General features: G+C 37.7%; 1 protein-coding gene across 3 annotated transcripts in view; it reads right to left on the bottom strand.

Annotated features, from left to right (window-relative positions):
* Window positions 1-214: 214 nt before the first annotated feature.
* The window catches only part of LOC136881060 (kelch domain-containing protein 3), a 132,102-nt gene continuing 113,465 nt past the window's right edge, over window positions 215-18,851 (bottom strand). For all 3 annotated transcript variants that reach the window (XM_067153668.2, XM_067153670.2, XM_067153669.2), the window contains 2 exons: window positions 9,047-9,125; window positions 215-586 (listed from right to left, as the gene is read on the bottom strand). In XM_067153668.2, the coding sequence (XP_067009769.1) occupies window positions 523-586; window positions 9,047-9,125 (143 nt within the window). In that variant the 3' untranslated portion in view covers window positions 215-522. The remainder of the gene's footprint in view (window positions 587-9,046; window positions 9,126-18,851) is intronic.

Genomic DNA, 18,851 nt, shown 5'->3' with positions numbered 1-18,851 from the left:
TGTATCCAAGATCTGAGCACCAAATATGAGATTTATGCTCTTGGAAGAATTGAGACAGCCTGAAGAAAATTGAGACTAGGATAATTTCTTTTTAGTTAAATGATATCAATAAGGTAATATTTCATTTCAGTCTGCTACTGGTTAGATTGAAGTAACAGCAAACATAATATTGAGCATTAACAAACACAAAATAGGAGTATCAACACACTTAACATGAACAGTTAAAAAACTTCTTTAATGATATAATAATAAATACTTCATTCATCACAAATGATTTGTAGCCATCCATCTCAAATGATTTGTAACTCTAGTACTAGGAGTGACTGGAAGAAACAAGAGCATGGACGTGTTCAAACTTAAGTATACTTTCAGATCTCTTCAAAGTACTCCACAACACACAGTAAAACTGTGAATTCTTCCATGTCTGTTCACCTCTTGTTTGCATTTCATAAACATGCACCTGATTGCAAGCATAGAAACCACAATAAAACATGGCAGTTCATATAAACCAATTGTAGAAACTTAACCTGTGCTATTGAGGGATCTACTGATGACATTGTTAGTAGTCATGGCATGAAGTTCCATTCTGAAAATAAAAAATAAAATAAAAAATTAAGAGGTGAAGGGAAAAATATTTATTCATTTCTGAAAAAAAACAAACAAACAAACAAACAAACAAACAAACAAACAAACAAACCAACCAACCAACCAACCACAACGACAACTCAGTTTTCACACATCAGATGAAAGCCACCTAAGAACCAATGAATCTGATGTGAGTTGTACAACACAATATTCTATAACAGTCATTAACACAATCGTCTTCTTCTTCTGTAACCCTTATCCAGAAAGTTCCAAGGTTAGGCAGTGAAACACTAACTCCATCTACTTATTACAACTCTCTGGAGATACAAGAGATGTGCACTGCTTCTGGGGTATTTCTTAGCTCCTTGTCCTGATCCACCTTTGACTTCATATAGGTAGAGCCCTGCATGGATGTGGATATCCGCACAGTTAGTGTCTGGTATGGTAATGCAGATAATTATGCTGATAATTTCTAAATAATGATGCTTATTGATTTTCACCCAGATATACTCAGGTGTATCTCGTCAGGTCAGTCTTTCATACATTACATGAAGATATTTTTGCTTATGGTGAGGCGACCCGTAACACTCGTGAGGGAAAGTGGTGGTATATAAAGAGCCCTATGTCCATAAAGACATCTGACCTAAGCCTAACTGGCTCCTGCCCGCAATTAATGAAAGGAACAAAGGTTCTGAAAGGGAACCGCTCAATATGTCGGTAGTTGTCGCAAGAAGAAAGTGTCATTGTAGTGGGCTGTTGCCAGGTATCAGGTCTATTGTATTATGTTAACAGATCTATCTGTTTAAATAATAATAATAATAATGTTATTTGTTTTACGTCCCACTAACTACTCTTTTACGGTTTTCCGAGACGCCGAGGTGCCGGAACTTAGTCCCGCAGGAGTTCTTTTACGTGCCAGTAAATCTACTGACACGAGGCTGACGTATTTGAGCACCTTCAAATACCACCGGACTGAGCCAGGATCGAACCTGCCAATTTGGGGTCAGAAGGCCAGCGCCTTAACTGTTTGAGACACTCAGCCCGGCTATCCGTTTAAATACCTTGGGTGTAGTATAGTTAAACAGTTGCAATATCTGCGGATAACCATTCACGGATGGAGGAAGAGCAGATGCGGATAATATTTTGTATATCCCCACAGGTGTTATTATGATCTGGCCAGGTATCCAGTTACGGTTATAGATTAAGACCGTACAGCCAATGACTCAACGCTGAGTGTCGATAAAAATCTCTGGCTTTGGGCAAATGAGCCCCTTTTGGTGGAGTGACGGTCCCCTTAGTGGAGAAAATGCCATTGGAAGCTACTGCACATTAGGCCCAACGGCAAAGCGGGAGGAGTGGGAACTTATTACAAAGTTCCCATTGTGATTCTTAACAGTCGTGGAGGTGGAAGAGGTTGTGAGGCTGTGAAGGCAAAACTCACCTTTTCTTGAGCCGGTGGCAGTTAGTTGCAGTTCTGGTATTCTGAAATCATGTCTCTTGCTTTATGTGCCATGATGAACGACTGCAGAATCACACTGTGTGGGTCACTTGCTGGCACATTGCAATCCAAAATCATGCTAATGGCAATTTCTCCTGCCATTTCCTTGAGAAGTCCAATGGCGATAGGATAAGAATGGTTGTAGCAGATTTTGGATGAAACTGGGAGCTACTAGTCTGGACCTACTGGTTGGCAGAAGCTGTGTGATGGTCACCTTTCTGAGACCTGTGATTTCTAAGGGATCTGGTCCTGCAACTGTGATTGGGCAGGCCTATATAGGATAACCACTACCCACCATTAATGGGGAAGGCTCTAGAAAATGTGGACTAAATATTTGTAATCAAACTTGAACCTGGCTGGAAATCTGCATCCAGAAGGTCACTCCAATTTTTGCAGACAAAAACCAAGAAATAAAATATATAAACATGGAACATCAAGGTTCTGCTGAACTTTTTTTGGTAACAATAACGGACCAGACAGAAGAACAGCTCTCATTACCCATGAGCTTGCTAGGCAGGATATTGACGTTGTTGCTCAGAGTGAAACCAGGTTATCAGGTATTGGACAAATCAATGAGACAAGCTCAGGCTAAACCATTTTTGGAGAGTAAAGGATGCTGAAGGACCATGCATCTATGTTGTCAGATTTGCAGTGAAAACAATCATCAATTCACCTCTACTGCAGTCAATGAAAGACTCATGACTCTTCGAATTCCTCTTGCTGGAGATAGTTTTCTCACCCTTGTCTCCGTCTATGCTCCCACTTTAAACGATGATGAAGATTCCCGCAGAATCAACCACCAACTAAACAGTGTTCTTGCCAAGACAACTACTAAAGATAAGCTTTTGTCGGTTGGCATTTTAATGCCAGGGTGGGAAGAGAGGGAATTGATTAAGGGGAAATTTCATGAATATTCATCAAGATGATGGAAATTGGAATGCAAAAAGGACTACTACTACTTCTTGGTCTCTGTGGCGAGCACAGGCTCTTCATCACCAAACGCCATTCCAGCTACCTAATAGCTTTAAGACCACATGGATGCATCCACTGGCATCTCATTGAGACAGAAAAGATGTTCTGATTACAAGAACTATAAGAAACATAGATAACTACTGGACTGACCACAGACTTCTAGTTAGCTGACTAAAGATCACCATACTTCGTAAAACACGGTCTTACTTCCTGAACCCTTCCAAGAGGTAACTCAACATCACCAAACTTCAGAATAGAGCTGTGAGTACCGGTTTCCAAAATGCTCTTTTAAATCAGCTAAACAAAAATCTGGTCAATACAAAGTATACAAAGTAACTGGTCTGTTACTGGACACTATAAATTTTCCAGCTAACTCAGAGGCCACTGCGTAGGCTACTTGGAGCCACCGTCAGTGCCAATGCTCTATGAGAGACTTTGTCTCATTTACAAAGTATGTCGAGCTAGTGCTGACCACATAAAAAAGCGTCATATAAACAACAACAGAGAAGATCGTTGGTTTTGATGTAATAAAAAGAAAGAACTTGTTGGACTAAAATAATGAACAGATTCTGAGCCTTGTCAGTGTCAAGAGGGATGCATACCTCTCACTTTCTCCAGTCCATGGAGAAGAAATCATGCTTTCAAGATTGCAAACAAAAATACCACACTGAAATAAAGGAAATAAAAAACAACTAGTGGCAACAAAACGCCACGGAACTCCATAGTTTACCAGATATCAGAGACCTATAGAATTTTTATGCTGGTATAAATGAGCTCCATGTTCCAGTTTGCTCCTCATCAGGTACCCCGAAAGCTACCGACAATTCTACTGTCCTAACAGATAGTAAGGACATCCTGAGCCGCTGGAGAACACTTCAACTTGCTCTTAAACAACATTCCTACCGCTGGTGAAGACTTACTCCAATGTGTGCCACAGCATTCTACACAACCTTGGATGGCAATCCTTCCAACTTTTCAGGAATTTAGTAAGACTCTTGATAGTACAAAACCAGAAAGGCAACTGGATCCAACAACATTCCCCTTGAGCTCATTCAAAGTGGAGGCTTACCTCTAAAAACTACACTCTTCTCCCTGATCGTTTTAATATGGGAAACATGAAAGGTCTCTGCTGACATGAAGTCCACCATTGTCACCATCATCTGTTGCAATTACAGTGGCATATCCCTGCTATCCATAACTGGTAAAATCTTTGCTAGAAATCTGCTTAAGGGCACATGTCTGTGAAATCCACAGTAAAGTAGTAGAAAATCACTATTTTTGCCATCATAATTTGGACAGAAACTTTTTCCAGGGGGTCAAAAATGATCATGTGCAATGAATGAACACTGTAGATTGTTAATAGCTTATTGTTTACATTTCATGCTCAACCTTTTATGACAGTTTATTCCTTGCCATGTTTTTTAAGGCTGCAAATTCACTTCAATCTGTCGGAAGGGTAAACTTGGAAACTACTAGTATCATAAAGGATATTTTTACAGCTACTACCCACATCCTGTACCTACAATGTAGACTACAATCATGGTATTTGGTACAAGTTTTCTTGTTAGAAATGTTCAAATATTGTTATTCAAAAGTTCATAACTTTTGTTAAGAAAGAAGCCATATTTTCCAGTGTAGACTTATTAAATGCAATAAAAACTTTCCAGTCTGTCAGACACACAATTTCAAATGCAAATTAAAACACTAAAGCATAACTGTAAAAATCACATATTATATACAAAGACAGACTGGAAAGTTTTTATTGCATTCGTAACAGGATTTACATCTTGGTTTTTACATGAAAAGTTCAGTTTCTGGTTTCTTTCTACACACTGGACACTTTTCTTATTTTTTTCGTTTGCATATGTTTGAGTATACCACACTTAAAATCAAATAATAATATTAGATTAAAAATTCCACCTGTTCAATATATAAGTGTTTTTTATTTAAATTTAAGATATAGTTCTTAAGATATTACATACAGGGACATGTTTCACCCATGTTGAGGGCATCATAAGCCTAAAAATCTCAAACCTAAAAGAAAGATAGATCAGGATCCTGATTGTTTTTATACTTAAGTAAGAGGTACAATTTGTATAGATTTCTGCAAATGTCTTGTTTTTTAAAATGTGGTAACAAGTGGTTAGTTAGAAGTTTAAAAATAATACGTAAAATTGCTGCGCTGAATTAAAATTTGGTAAAATATGGTGCCTTATTCTGGAGATGGCAAAAGTAGCTTATACTAGCTTAATAAATTAGGAATAAAAGTCACTCTTAGCCAGAGCATTACCAAAATTACACAACAAAGATACTCCCATACGTCCAATAATCAATTGTAAAAACAGCCCACTTATAAAACATCTAAATTTATCCACAAATTTCTCAAAAAACATTACATTTTTAATAAAAAATCCCCTTTAAAGAATTCAGTAGACTTTTGCGATATTCTAACAAAATTCTCCTTACAACCAAACCACATTATGTGCTCTTTTGACATTACAAATATGTACTCTAACGTACCAACCAAAGAAACAGTAAACATCATCAAAGACAACCTCAGTAAACATAGCAAACTTAGCAAGCTTGAAATAGAAGATTTCTTAAGAATCCTAAACTTTGTGTTAAAAAATAATTATTTTACTTTTAATGATAAAATTTACCATCAGGATGGTCTGGCTATGGGAGACCCCTTATCTGGCATCTTAGCCGACATATACTTAGATTTCTTAGAACATCATAAAATTTCAACAAATATAAAAGGCCTAAGCTTTTGGCTCAGATACGTTGACGACACTTTTGTAATTATTGACAAAGAGCTCAACAACAGCGACAACATTTTAACTTACCAAAACAATCTAGACAAAAATATAAAATTCACCAAGGAAGATGAAATCAATAAATCCTTAAATTTCCTACATATCACAGTAACACGTAATAATGATAATTTTGACTTCCAAATTTATAGAAAACCAACCCACACTGCAATAACAATAAAAAACACTTTAAAAAAAAACTTACTACCACTAAGAGTGACTTTTATTCCTAATTTATTAAGCTAGTATTAGCTACTTTTGCCATCTCCAGAATAAGGCACCATATTTTACCAAATTTTATTTCAGCGCAGCAATTTTATCTACCAGCTAACCTGTCTTCGCTCCTAAGCACTTGAACAACTTACTACCACTAAGAGTGTTCTTTATTCCTAATTTATTAAGCTATTATAAGCTACTTATGCCATCTCCAGAATAAGGCACCATATTTTACCAAATTTTAATTCAGCGCAGCAATTTTACGTATTATTTTTAAACTTCTAACTAACCACTTGTTACCATATTTAAAAAAACAAGACATTCGCAGAAATCTATACAAATTGCACCTCTTACTTAAGTATAAAAACAATCAAGATCCTGATCTATCTTTCTTTTAGGTTTGAGATTTTTAGGCTGATGATGCCCTCAACATGGGTGAAACATGTCCCTGTATGTAATATCTTAAGAACTATATCTTAAATTTAAATAAAAAACACTTATGTATTGAACAGGTGGAATTTTTAATCTAATATTATTATTTGATTTTAAGTACATTTCAATACGGAACATAATATGAGATTTATACCATGTAATATACCACACTTCCCGCCACGCGCAACTAAATCACACCTACATATAGTACAGAATGTGAATGTTGGTCCCTTCCTGGATTCACTGAAACTCTTCCCTATAAGCACTTTTAAACACTGCATCATATTTCCTTTTTGACATTTTGGCCAAAACAAATATTAAGGCAGACAACACGAGCACTTACGCAAGTTCTGCCCCGGGTAGACGTCTATGGCGTGCCACTTCTGAGATTAGGTTACTCACTTGCAACTTCCACTTCCTATTAAGCTATTTGAGTATTTGACAAAAGAGAATGAGTATTTGACTGTATTATAGACCAAAGTGGAGCACATGACTGGCCACTGTGCTCCATACTGCCATCTGGTTTCATTATCAGAGCTACTATCGGCCAGCCATACTAAGCCATATATCGATAGAACGAGGAAATGCGTGGGAGTTTAAAATAATACGAAAATTACTGAAACTGCTCTGAAAATCGGGGGATCGGTCCTGGAGATCGGGAGATCAGGAAGAACGATGGAAAATTGGGACTCTCCCGCTTAAATCGGGAGACTTGTTAAAAGTAAAGAAAGGGTTACAGGAATGCTGGGAGCTAATATGAAGGAACCGAAAAACTAAAACTACTAATGATTGGAAAATCGGCGAAGCCTTGCTGTTTCTCGGGTGTGAATTAATTACCAGTCACGTACAAAAACAACCCCCGAAGTTGGGGATGACAAGCTCCATTTACGAATTTCGGCTGCGTGGTATTGATGAGAAGTTTCAACGCGAAGGGAGGAAAGGTTAACAGTAACAAACAGAAGAGACTAATGGATGTTTCCCAAAGGTGTTAACCGAGGTATGTTTCTTGTTTACCTACTGTATGTACTGAACCTGTCTTCTAAAAAGTTACTGTAATAAGGGTTATAATTAAAGTGATGCCATAACATAGTTTGTGTGTATATTTTAAAATATTGTTCAAAATAATGTATTCAGTATAAGCTTCTAATTCAATTATGTGCTATACATGCTCAAAACGGTATTCTCTATATATCGAAATTCCAATAACTCGAAATAAAATTTAGCTCCTGAGGTGATTCAAGATATCAAGGTTCCTCTGTATATCTACTTCACATACTGTTGCAACAGCTGCACCAGGCTACGCATCATTTTATGTCGTCAATGTATGTCAGAACGAGTATCCAAGCGGCGGAGTGCGAGGGATTATGGCAACAATGGAATGCACTAAGCCCATAAGCCCTGTAGTTTTCTTAACCCTGCATGCTCTACAGGAGGAAGGATGCCCACCCTACTGACAAGCTGAGAAGTGGAGTTAAGCCTGTTGGGGGAGGAGAAGAGGCAAGCTCTGGTTCACGAGAAGGGAGTCTAGCAATGTGAAGAGGCAGTTTATGATGAAGTGGAGTTCAATCTTGTCTTCTTGCATTCTCATGTTTCACCTTTTAGTTTCTTCTACTTTGTACAGTGACAAATCATTACAGATATGTTTTGCATGTTCCAAATGTTTACTAGTAATTGCTGCATACTAACATAAAATTTCAATATAAAAGCAATCAAGGTTTTTTAAAAACAAATTTGTAATGGAAGAGGGAAGGATAATGCAGCAGATGATGGAGACTAAGATTGATGGTTGGAGAAAAGAAGTAGTCCCAGACAAAGGTGGTTGGACTTGATCAAGAACAGTATAATAAGAAGGAAACTGGATTGGAACCAGTTAAGGAGCAGCTGTGGTGGCTGGACAGAAGAAGGAAAAATGTCATTAAAGACCTGACAAGACTGGAGCTAGAAAAGGAAAACTGATGATGATATTGATCAATCCAAGGAACTAGAAAATAAATTTTTTTAAAGTTCTTGCAAGCATTGATCAAGGATACAATATACAATTGCCAAAAAAAGTGCACAGTACTAACTTATACAAGATCCTCCCACGTAGGCTTTTCTCAGAAACTTTTTCTGCTAGTTTCTTTACGTCGCACCGACACAGATAGGTCTTATGGCGACGATGGGACAGGAAAGGGCTAGGAGTGGAAAGGAAGCGGCCGTGGCCTTAATTAAGGTACAGCACCAGCATTTGCCTGGTATGAAAATGGGAAACCACGGAAAACCAACTTCAGGGTTGCCGACAGTGGGGTTCGAACCTACTATCTCCCGAATACTGGATACTGGCCGCACTTAAGCGACTGCAGCTATCGAGCTCGGTACTCAGAAACTACTGAATCTAAAGATACAATGTTTGTATCTACATACTGTAGGATGTGAATTATATTTTAATAATACAGTAATTAAAATTAAGTCTGATAAATATTAAATGAGAGGAACATACAATACCATGCACTTATTCCTTTTTTCTTAAGTGACTATACAATACACTTACTTGATATCATCAGGAAGCCAGTATTGATCCATGCGGTGTTCAAGAACCACAAGCATGCAGAGCGTGCGTAGACTTGGGGCTGAAACAAAGATTTCCTGTAAGGAGGTATAGTTCAACAAAATATGAAATAGGCACTTTTTTAAGGGTTCGAGGAACAGTTTCTATGATGAGCAAATACACAAATAAGAATAAATTGAAACAGTAATTTATGTAACATGAAAAATAAAGACAGAAATGCTCAAAATTTGAATACTATCACTATTTTACAAAATATAATATAGCTTAGGTTTGAATTTAAGACCTTTCCCTGTTTTAACATCCTATCATTTTCCATCCTTCGAAGATGACCAGCTCATTGAAGTCTTCTGGAATTGATGATGTTGATTACTGGTGCTTGCTGTGATAGTGTATTTCTTTATTTAATCTCTTATTCCAGGTTTGGGATTTAGAATCAAAGTATGGTCCAAAAATTTTCCTGTAAACTTTATTTTCGAAAACCTATAACTGATGTTCTTCTCTCTCTCTCTTTTTGTTTTTTTGTTTTTTGTTGTTGTTAAACTCCATGATTCTGAACCATAAGTTAGAACTAGTCTGATGACAGTACTGTGTATTTTCAGTTTTGTACTTCTCGTTAAAAATTTTAATCCCAATAGAAGCTCTAGAGAGTAGTATACGTTGTTAGCATTCTGTATTCTAACTTTGATTTCCAATTTTCTTTGATTCTGATCGCTAATAATAACTCCTAGGAACTTGATAAGCTCATTCGTTCAAAAGTATGTTTACCAATAATCAGAGGTGACCGGTTCTCATTCGTGTCAATATTCCTCTTTATTATCATGTATCGAGTCTTTTGGTTGTTAATTCTGAGGCCTAATTTTAACACTGTCTCCTCAAGTTCAATCAACAATTTCCATATTTCAATCTCATTTCTCCCTATGTGTACAGTAACATCTGCGTATGCAAGCACCCTATGATACTGTCCCGAGATGTATTCCTCCCAGAACTAATTTCAGTGATCTAACAACTTTTTCAAGAGCAATATTGAAAAGAAAAGCGGATAAAGCATTGCCTTGTCTTAAACCAGTTCTGTTTTGGAAAGGGTCAAATCTTTTCCAATTCAGGGGAATCTACTTGTATTGTCATCCATACACAGTCTACGCAGATTAATGAGTTTAAAAGGGAAGCCAAATTTTGCCATGACATTCCACAGACTGTCTCTATGAATTGAGTCATATGCTTTCAGGAAATCAATGAACAAATAGTGAATACTTTGATAATATTCCCACACTTTCTCACTTATCATTTTGATCGCAAATATTTTATCAGTCTGGATCTATTGCTGCAAGCTCCATTTTGGTTTCAGGCGATTTAGTAGAATAAAAGATAAAATTTCATAAGATGTAATAACAAGAGATATCCCACGGTAATTTTGAATATTTTCTTTGTCTTCTTTTTTTATGTAGTGGCACTATGAGTGATTCTTTCCACACTACAGGCATAACTTCTTCCTGCCAAATCCTTAGGATAAGTTGGAATATATATATATTTGTATAGTACTTCTCCTCCAGATTTGATTAGTTCAGCTGGGATGTTATCATTACCCAAAGCTTTCTTATTTTTCAGATGTTTAATACTGTTTACTACCTCCTCATAAGTAGGCTCCGGAATTAAATCATACTTAGGAGGACACTTTGGTTTCACAATTGGCTATTCTGGATCAGGGTAGTTTAGCAAATTGTCAAAATATTCCTTGCAATGAGAAAGCAGGTTATTCTATTCAGTTATGAAGTTCCCCTTATGATCCTTCATGAACTTGATTTGAAGCCTTTCTTTATAGTTATATAGTTATATTAATTGTAGCATACATTTGACGGATGTTATTGTTTTGATGATCATCTTGTATTGCTTCAACTTGTTGCTTATAATACATACATACATACATACATACATACATACATACATACATACATACATACATACATACATACATACATACATACATACATACATACATACATACATACATACATACATACATTACATACATACATACATACATACATACATACATACATACATACATACATACATTATCATTATAGACTGTTATGCCTTTCAGCGTTCAGTCTGCAAGCCTCTGTGAATTTACTAGATGTCGCCACAATCCCCTATTTGCAACTAATGCTGTGGCATCATTTAGTTCTATACCTCTTATCTTTAAATCATTAGAAACTGAGTCTAACCATCGTCGTCTTGGTCTCCCTCTACTTCCCTTACCCTCCATAACAGAGACCATTATTCTCCTAGGTAATCTATTCTCCTCCATTCGCCTCACATGACCCCACCACCGAAGCCGCTTTATGCGTACAGCTTCATCCACTGAGTTAATTTCTAACTCAGCCTTTATCTTCTCATTCCGAGTACCCTTCTGCCATTGTTCCCACCTGTTTGTACCAGCAATCATTATCGCTACTTTCATGTCTGTTGCTTCTAGCTTATGAATAAGATATCCTGAGTCCACCCAGCTTTCACTCCCATAAAGCAAAGTTGGTCTGAAAATAGACCGATGTAAAGATAGTTTCGTCTGGGAGCTGACTTCCTTCTTACAGAATACTGCAGATCACAACTGAGAGCTCACTACATTAGCTTTACTACACCTTGATTCAATCTCACTTACTGTATTACCATCCTGGGAGAACACACAACCTAAATACTTGAAATTATCTACCTGTTCTAGCTTTGTATCACCAATCTGACATTCAATTCTGTAGAATTTCTTACTTACTGACATCAATTTAGACTTCGAAAGGCTAATTTTCATACCATACTAATTGCACCTATTTTCAAGTTGTAAGATATTAGACTGCAGGCTTTCTGCACAATCTGCCATTAAGACCAAGTCGTCAGAATCCTTCCCTGTCATTTTATACCTTTCAGCAGATGTAAACTACGAACAGCAAAGGTGAAAGATTACAGCCTTGTCTAACCCCTGCAAGTACCCTGAGCCAAGAACTCATTCTACCATCAATTCTCAATAAAGCCCAACTGTCAACATAAATGCCTTTGATTGATTTTAATAATCTACCTTTAATTCCATAGTCCCCCAGTATGGCGAACATCTTTTCCCTCGGTACCCTGTCATAGGCTTTCTCTAGACCTACGAAACATAAACACAACTGCCTATTCCTCTCGTAGCATTTTTCAATTACTTGCCGCATACTGAAAAATCTGATCCTGACAGCCCCACTGTGGTCTGAGACCACACTGGTTTTCATCCAACTTCCTCTCAACAACTGATCGAACCCTCCCTTTCAAGATGCCAGTGAATACCTTGCCTGGTACACTAATCACTGACATACCTCGATAGCTGTTGCAATCCTTCCTGTTTCCTTGCTTATAGATAGGTGCAATTACTGCTTTTGTCCAATCTAAAGGTACCTTACCAACACTCCGTGCTAATCTTATTACTCTATGAAGCCATTTCAACCCTGCCTTCCCACTATACTTCACCATTTCAGGTCTAATTTCATCTATTCCTGCTGCTTTATGACAATGGAGTTTATTTACCATCCTTTCTACTTTCTCAGGCGTAATTTCACCAACATAATTTTCCTCCTCCCCATGAGCTTGGCTGTTCACAACACCACCAAGAAGATTTCCTTGTACATTGAGAAGATGTTCAAAATATTCCCTCCACCTCTCCAGTGCTCCCGGGGATCTATTATGAGTTCACCTGAATTACTCAAAACACTGTTCATTTCCTTTTTACCTCCCTTTCTAAGATTCTTTATTACTGGCCAGAAAGGTTTCCCTGCTGCTTGACCTAGCTTTTCCAGTTTATTACCAAAATCTTCCCAAGACTTCTTTTTGGATTCAACAACTATTTGTTTCGCTCTGTTTCTTTCACCTACATACAACTCCCTGTCTGTCTCGGCCCTTGTTTGGGGCCATTTCTGATAAGCCTTCTTTTTACGTTTACATGCTGCTCTCACTTCATCATTCCACCAAGATGTTCGCCTTTACCCATCTTTACACACAGTTGTTCCTAGGCATTACCTTGCTGTTTCTACTACAGCATCCCTGTATCCCACCCATTCTCTTTCTATATCTTGAACCTGCTTACTGTCTACTGTTCGAAACTTCTCACTAATCATATCCAGGTACTTCTGTCTAATTTCCTCGTCCTGGAGGTTTTCAACCCTTATCCGTTTGCAGACAGATTTCACTTTCTCTATCCTAGGCCTAGAGATACTTAGTTCACTACAGATCAGATAGTGGTCTGTATCATCGAAAAATCCCCGGAAAACTCGTACATTCCCGGCAGATTTCCTGAATTCAAAGTCGGTTAAGATATAGTCTATTATGGATATGGTACCCCTAGCCTCTCATGTGTAGCGGTGAATAGCCTTATGCTTGAAGAATTTATTCGTAACTGCTAAACCCATACTAGCACAGAAGTCCAGCAACCGCTTCCCGTTCCTATTAGCTTCCATATCTTTCCCACATTTACCAAGCACTCTTTCGTATCCTTGAGTTCTATTTCCAACTCTCGCATTGAAACCGCCTATTAGCACTATTTTACCCTTGCTGTTGACCCTGACCACGATGTCACTCAATGCTTCATAAAACTTGTCAACTTCATCCTCATCTGCACCCTCACATGGTGAATACACGGACACAATACTTGTCCTAATTCCTCCAACTGCCAAATCTACCCACATAATTCGCTCATTTACGTGCCTAACAGAAATTATGTTGAGTGCAATGGTATTCCTGATAAACAGCCCTACATCATACTCTGCCCTTCCCTTTTTAACACCCGTCAAGTACACTTTATAATCTCCTATCTCTTTCTCGTTATCTCCCCTTACCCGAATATCACTTACTCCTAGCACATCCAAATGCATCCTCTTTCCTGACTCAGTCAGTTCTATTTTCTTTCCTTCTTTCTTTCTTTCTTTCTTTCTTTCTTCCATAGGCCCCATTAATATTGATAACTCCCCATCGAATTCCATTTCGTTCGCCAAGTTGTTTCCAAGGAGTCCCTCGCCTGTCAAATGGGAGTGGGACTCCGTTACTCCCAATAGGTCTGAGACTTGCTTAGAATGTTCTGAGCTCGGTAAATTCATGAAGCAGGATGCTACCCTACTTGCACATATAATATTGTTTCTTTTTCTTCCGAATCAATTTACTGCAATTTTTCTGTTTCTCTTTGTAGGCTTGTTCTATAACAGGATCCCTATTTAGACCGCAACCATTCTCTACATAAAACATTACTTCATTCACTGCTTCCTGACATGTTGCATCAAACTATTTCTTTTTAGTTTTACTCTTTTTAGGTAAACAACTCTTTGCTGCTTATAGAATACATTGTTTAATATTATTCCATTCTGTATTACAATTTACCTCCACCTCCTCATTATTCTCTGTAAGTGAACTATTATCTAACAGTTCAAATCTATTTTGAATTTCAATATTATATTTTACACTTTCCTCTGTTATTTTTAAATTTTCCATTTCATATTTCTTAATGAACTCAGAAGAAGACCTCAGTGTAGTTTTCAATTTCATTTTGTTTGTTGCAAATACAAGATTGTGATCAGTTCCCATTTCGGCACCTCTACAGAATCGGATGTCAGAAATAGCATGTCTATGTTTTCTTTTCTATTTATAAGAAAGTGGTCAATCTGATTTGCTCTTTTGCCATCACAGGAATACCAAGTTTCTTTATGTATCTGTCTGCGAGGAAAAATAGTACTACTGATGATCATGTTAGCTGATACAACCAACTTTATCAGCTGCACTGCATATTCATTACTTTCATTATGCAGACTTTCTGCACTTATAGTGGGTTGAAAGAAATTCTCCTTTCCTATTTTTGCATTGAAGTCACCCAATATTATCTTAACATTATGGCATGGCACTCTATTCCATAATTCTGATAAATCTTATCCTTAATATCATCATCTTTTTCATTCGTTGGTGCATGACAGTGTCTTCATAAAAGGTATCCTTAATATCATAATCTTTTTCATTCGTTGGTGCATGACAGTTTATTAAGGACAAACTAAACCATTTGGATCTTAATCTTAAATAGCACAGTCTTTCGTTAACACGTTCAAAGGAGATGACTGAAGAGAGGAATACCAATATAAATGGTCCGTTATTGGACATTATAAATTTTCCTGCTAACTCATTCTTGGTTGCCAGCGTTTCGCCCTCGTGTGCTAGGGTGGGCTCATCAGTTGGTACCTAGCACACCTACCAATACGCTGGCTAGTGCATACCGTGGAGGCCACTGCGTAGGCTAACTGAAGCCACCGGCAGTGCCAATGCACTAAGAGACTTTGTCTCATCAGCAAAATTTACTCATTCAGGACAAATATTTCATATTCCCTATGGGAATCAACATCTATATCATGAAGAGAGGAAGTTATTCAACACACAAAAGGCAGTGTCAAACTCATGCGATCCGTTTTCTTTACTACTATTGAAAAAAGTATACTTTTCTATATCCTGTATATCTGCTCCCAGTTATCTTGTTTCCTGTATTGCAGCAATTACAATTTCATATTTTTCTAACCGCTGACTTAACATTCTAAAAGATTCAGATTTATACATAGTTTGTAAATTCCATGAAAATTAAAGCATGCCCCCCCCCCCCCCCCCAAAAAAAAAAAAAAAAGCCAAGTGTAACGTCGTCAGCCAACATCAGTGTGTTCAAACCGGTCTGTTTTGGAGTTGCCATGTTAAGTAGCTGGTGTGTGTGAAGGTGAGACCTGTCAATCAAGATTACAGAAGGGTCATCCATTCCAGGTAAATAGGAGCAAGCTGAAGATCTTCTGTGAGGACAAGATACTTTTGTAAATAGTCACTAATTAGTGAAGTGTTGTCATTCATTTCCAAGTACAGGGTGATTTATATACACCAGGATGTTGTGATTGCTTTCTAAATGTCAAGAAACTCTGGAAGATTCACTTACAGACATCTGCCAACAAAATGCAAATTATTCTTTGTAAGGTGTCACTTGTTTTCTCAATTTTGCTTGCTGCAGGCTTGATTGTTCATTTACCGTACATTTGTTCAAGATGCAGTACACATAGCCTCAGTGCATGTTTTAAGTGAAAAACTATTGGATTACGAAGTCTATCGTAGAAATGCAAAGGGTTTTTCAGGAAAGAGTATGGTGTGTGAGATCCTCCTAAGACAGAGACAAAATATTGCCTACAAGGAGAAAAACGAGCGCATGGCTATATGATTTGGGTCATGTAGCTGTCAGCTTGCATTCAGGAGATAGTAAGTTTAAACCCCACTGTCGGCCCTGATGGTGGTTTTCTGTGATTTCCCATTTTCATACCAGGCTAATGCCAGGACTGTAACTTCTCAATCCCAGTCCTTTCCTACCCCACCATTGCCATAAAACCTATCTCTTTATTAACTTAACCACTGTGGTTTGCTTTTATAATGGTCCATATTGATTACAATCTCTACTCCAATACATACAATACCTAGAGTTATTTAATGAATTATTTGTTATCACCTAATACATTATATATGTTTCAAAGATCTTATTGTCCCCTTACTCAGCATTTTTTTCACACTACCAAATATCTCTTCAACCTCTTTGCTCGGTATTATATTTGGATACGTATTTGATTCTGGACTTCTTCCCATACAGTGCTCTCTAACGCTATGTCTAACTAACATTCTTGATCCATGACTTCTTCATGATTGACACGCAGTGCTGATCCTTCAAATTATACAGTGTCTTATAAACTGCAGCTGATAAATATGTATTTGATTTTAGACTTTTTTCATAACATTGTGTTACAGTGCTTCATAAACTGCATGTGACTGACTATTTTTCAATGCACAATACTCCCTAAAGATTTTAGTGCTTCACTATCAGCAACCTACAGAATTCTTTATACTTCACAATTTATTTGTCTGTGCATTGTCTTACACTTATTTGCGATCGGCTGCTGATGACCAAAAGTACTGGTCGAAACCGGTACCAATTTTAATTAAATAGGAAAGTAAACTTACATTTCTTATTTTAACAGTATTGAAAGGTTTTACCATTTTATACTTTCTTTTAACTTATTAGTGAACTTACTTCAATACAGAACAATTTGAAATTCTTATCTCTTAATTGCCTTCGAATGTCGACGAGAGAACTCGCAATTGCACATAGCGAGAAAACGTTACCGAAGCTCGCCTTTTGTGGCAAACACTTGTTTTGTTATTCAAACAGCATCACCTAACCCAACTTAAAAACATACATCAAGCGCCAGTAGGAAAGTGATAACCGTACTACTGTATATCTTCACATTAAGTTTTTCTGTATTTAGTGGCAGATAAAAGTGTATTTCTTTTCAAAAAGATAGAAAAACAACCTTTAAGGTATGGATTAGAGGAGATGTTATTTAAGAGGAGCTGCAATTGTAAAGTTCACAATGGCAGACTCATTAATTTAAATCGAGAGCAGATATTTTTAGCCTAAGACTAGCTGCTTCAGAGAAGTTTTTTAAAGGTGTAGTTAATTTGACAAATTTGTTATGATATTCAGGTTGACTCTGCAAATAACCTCAACCTTTGTGGGTGGGGTTAACTTCCCATAAATAACCATGGGAACCTAACCCCAACAGAGCGCGTCCCCAGGTGGCGGATAGGGGGTCCTTACAGTACGTAGGGCTGGTTGAAATACCCAATACAACCCGTGGACCAACAGGAAGCCCAATCCTGGAGGCTTTAAAATACTGGGACACCCTTTCTCCAGGGGTCATAAATATGGAGGGCCCTTGCCCTGGGTTATGGATGGAGACCTCAACGGCATCTACGGCGGAGAAGACAGACTTCGGTATGGTGGAAATGGTGCAAGGGGCAAACTTATAGCGTCTGTACTCCAGAGGAATGGCTACAAGAGGCGTCTGACTCCATGTTAGGGGCGGCCTAATTTGAACCTGGCAGTAGGTAATAAAATGCCTTTGGGAGTGGCGAACCCATTGTACAAACAGCCTAAAAAATGAGTGCGCTTGAATCGAGGCCTCGGAAAATGCTAGGACGTCACCCTGAAGTGACGTGCAGTTCCCGGTGCTCTGGGCGAACTGTGAGAAGTGGGCTACCAGACATCACAAGAATTGGTATCATCAATGTCATGACTTTGAATGGCAAGGTAGAAGAACTGATAGAGTATATGGAGAAGAAAGACATAGTAATGATGGAAATGAGTGAGACAAAATGGAAGGGAAAGGTAAAAAAGAATTGAAGAAAGGGTATAGATTATATCTGAGCGGAGGAAAGATGGCAACAAATGGTGCTGGTGTTATACTGAGAGAAGACCTAGCACAATATGTGGACAAAATTGACCAGATCAGTTTGGTGAAGAACAGGTTACGAAATAGAGAAGATACAAAATTTGTGAAAACTGAAACAGCGCAGATATTGACACAAAGTGATGATATACTAAAAAGGGGGGGGGGGGAATACTTCTCAGAGTTGCTAAATATTAAATACAGTGAACTGGTAGATGAGAAGGAGCAAGAAGAAACAACGGGGAAAGAAGACGAACAAGAAAAGGAGATACTGATGTTTGAAATAGAAGAAGCCGTACAAAAGATGAAGAGCGGTAAAGCAGCAGGAGTGGTCGAGGTAACCATGGGAATGATAAAAGCAGCAGGACCAATAGGGCTACAGTGGCTGTATAGATTATTTAGTAGAATAATCTGGAGGAAGAAAGAGATCCCAGTAGAGTGGGGAAAGGGTTTAATTATCCCGATATTTAAAAAATGTGATAAAAAGGAAT

The sequence above is a fragment of the Anabrus simplex genome, chromosome 9, assembly GCF_040414725.1.
Source record: "Anabrus simplex isolate iqAnaSimp1 chromosome 9, ASM4041472v1, whole genome shotgun sequence".
Taxonomy (NCBI): Eukaryota; Metazoa; Arthropoda; class Insecta; order Orthoptera; family Tettigoniidae; genus Anabrus; species Anabrus simplex.
This window is presented reverse-complemented; position numbering and strand designations above follow the sequence as displayed.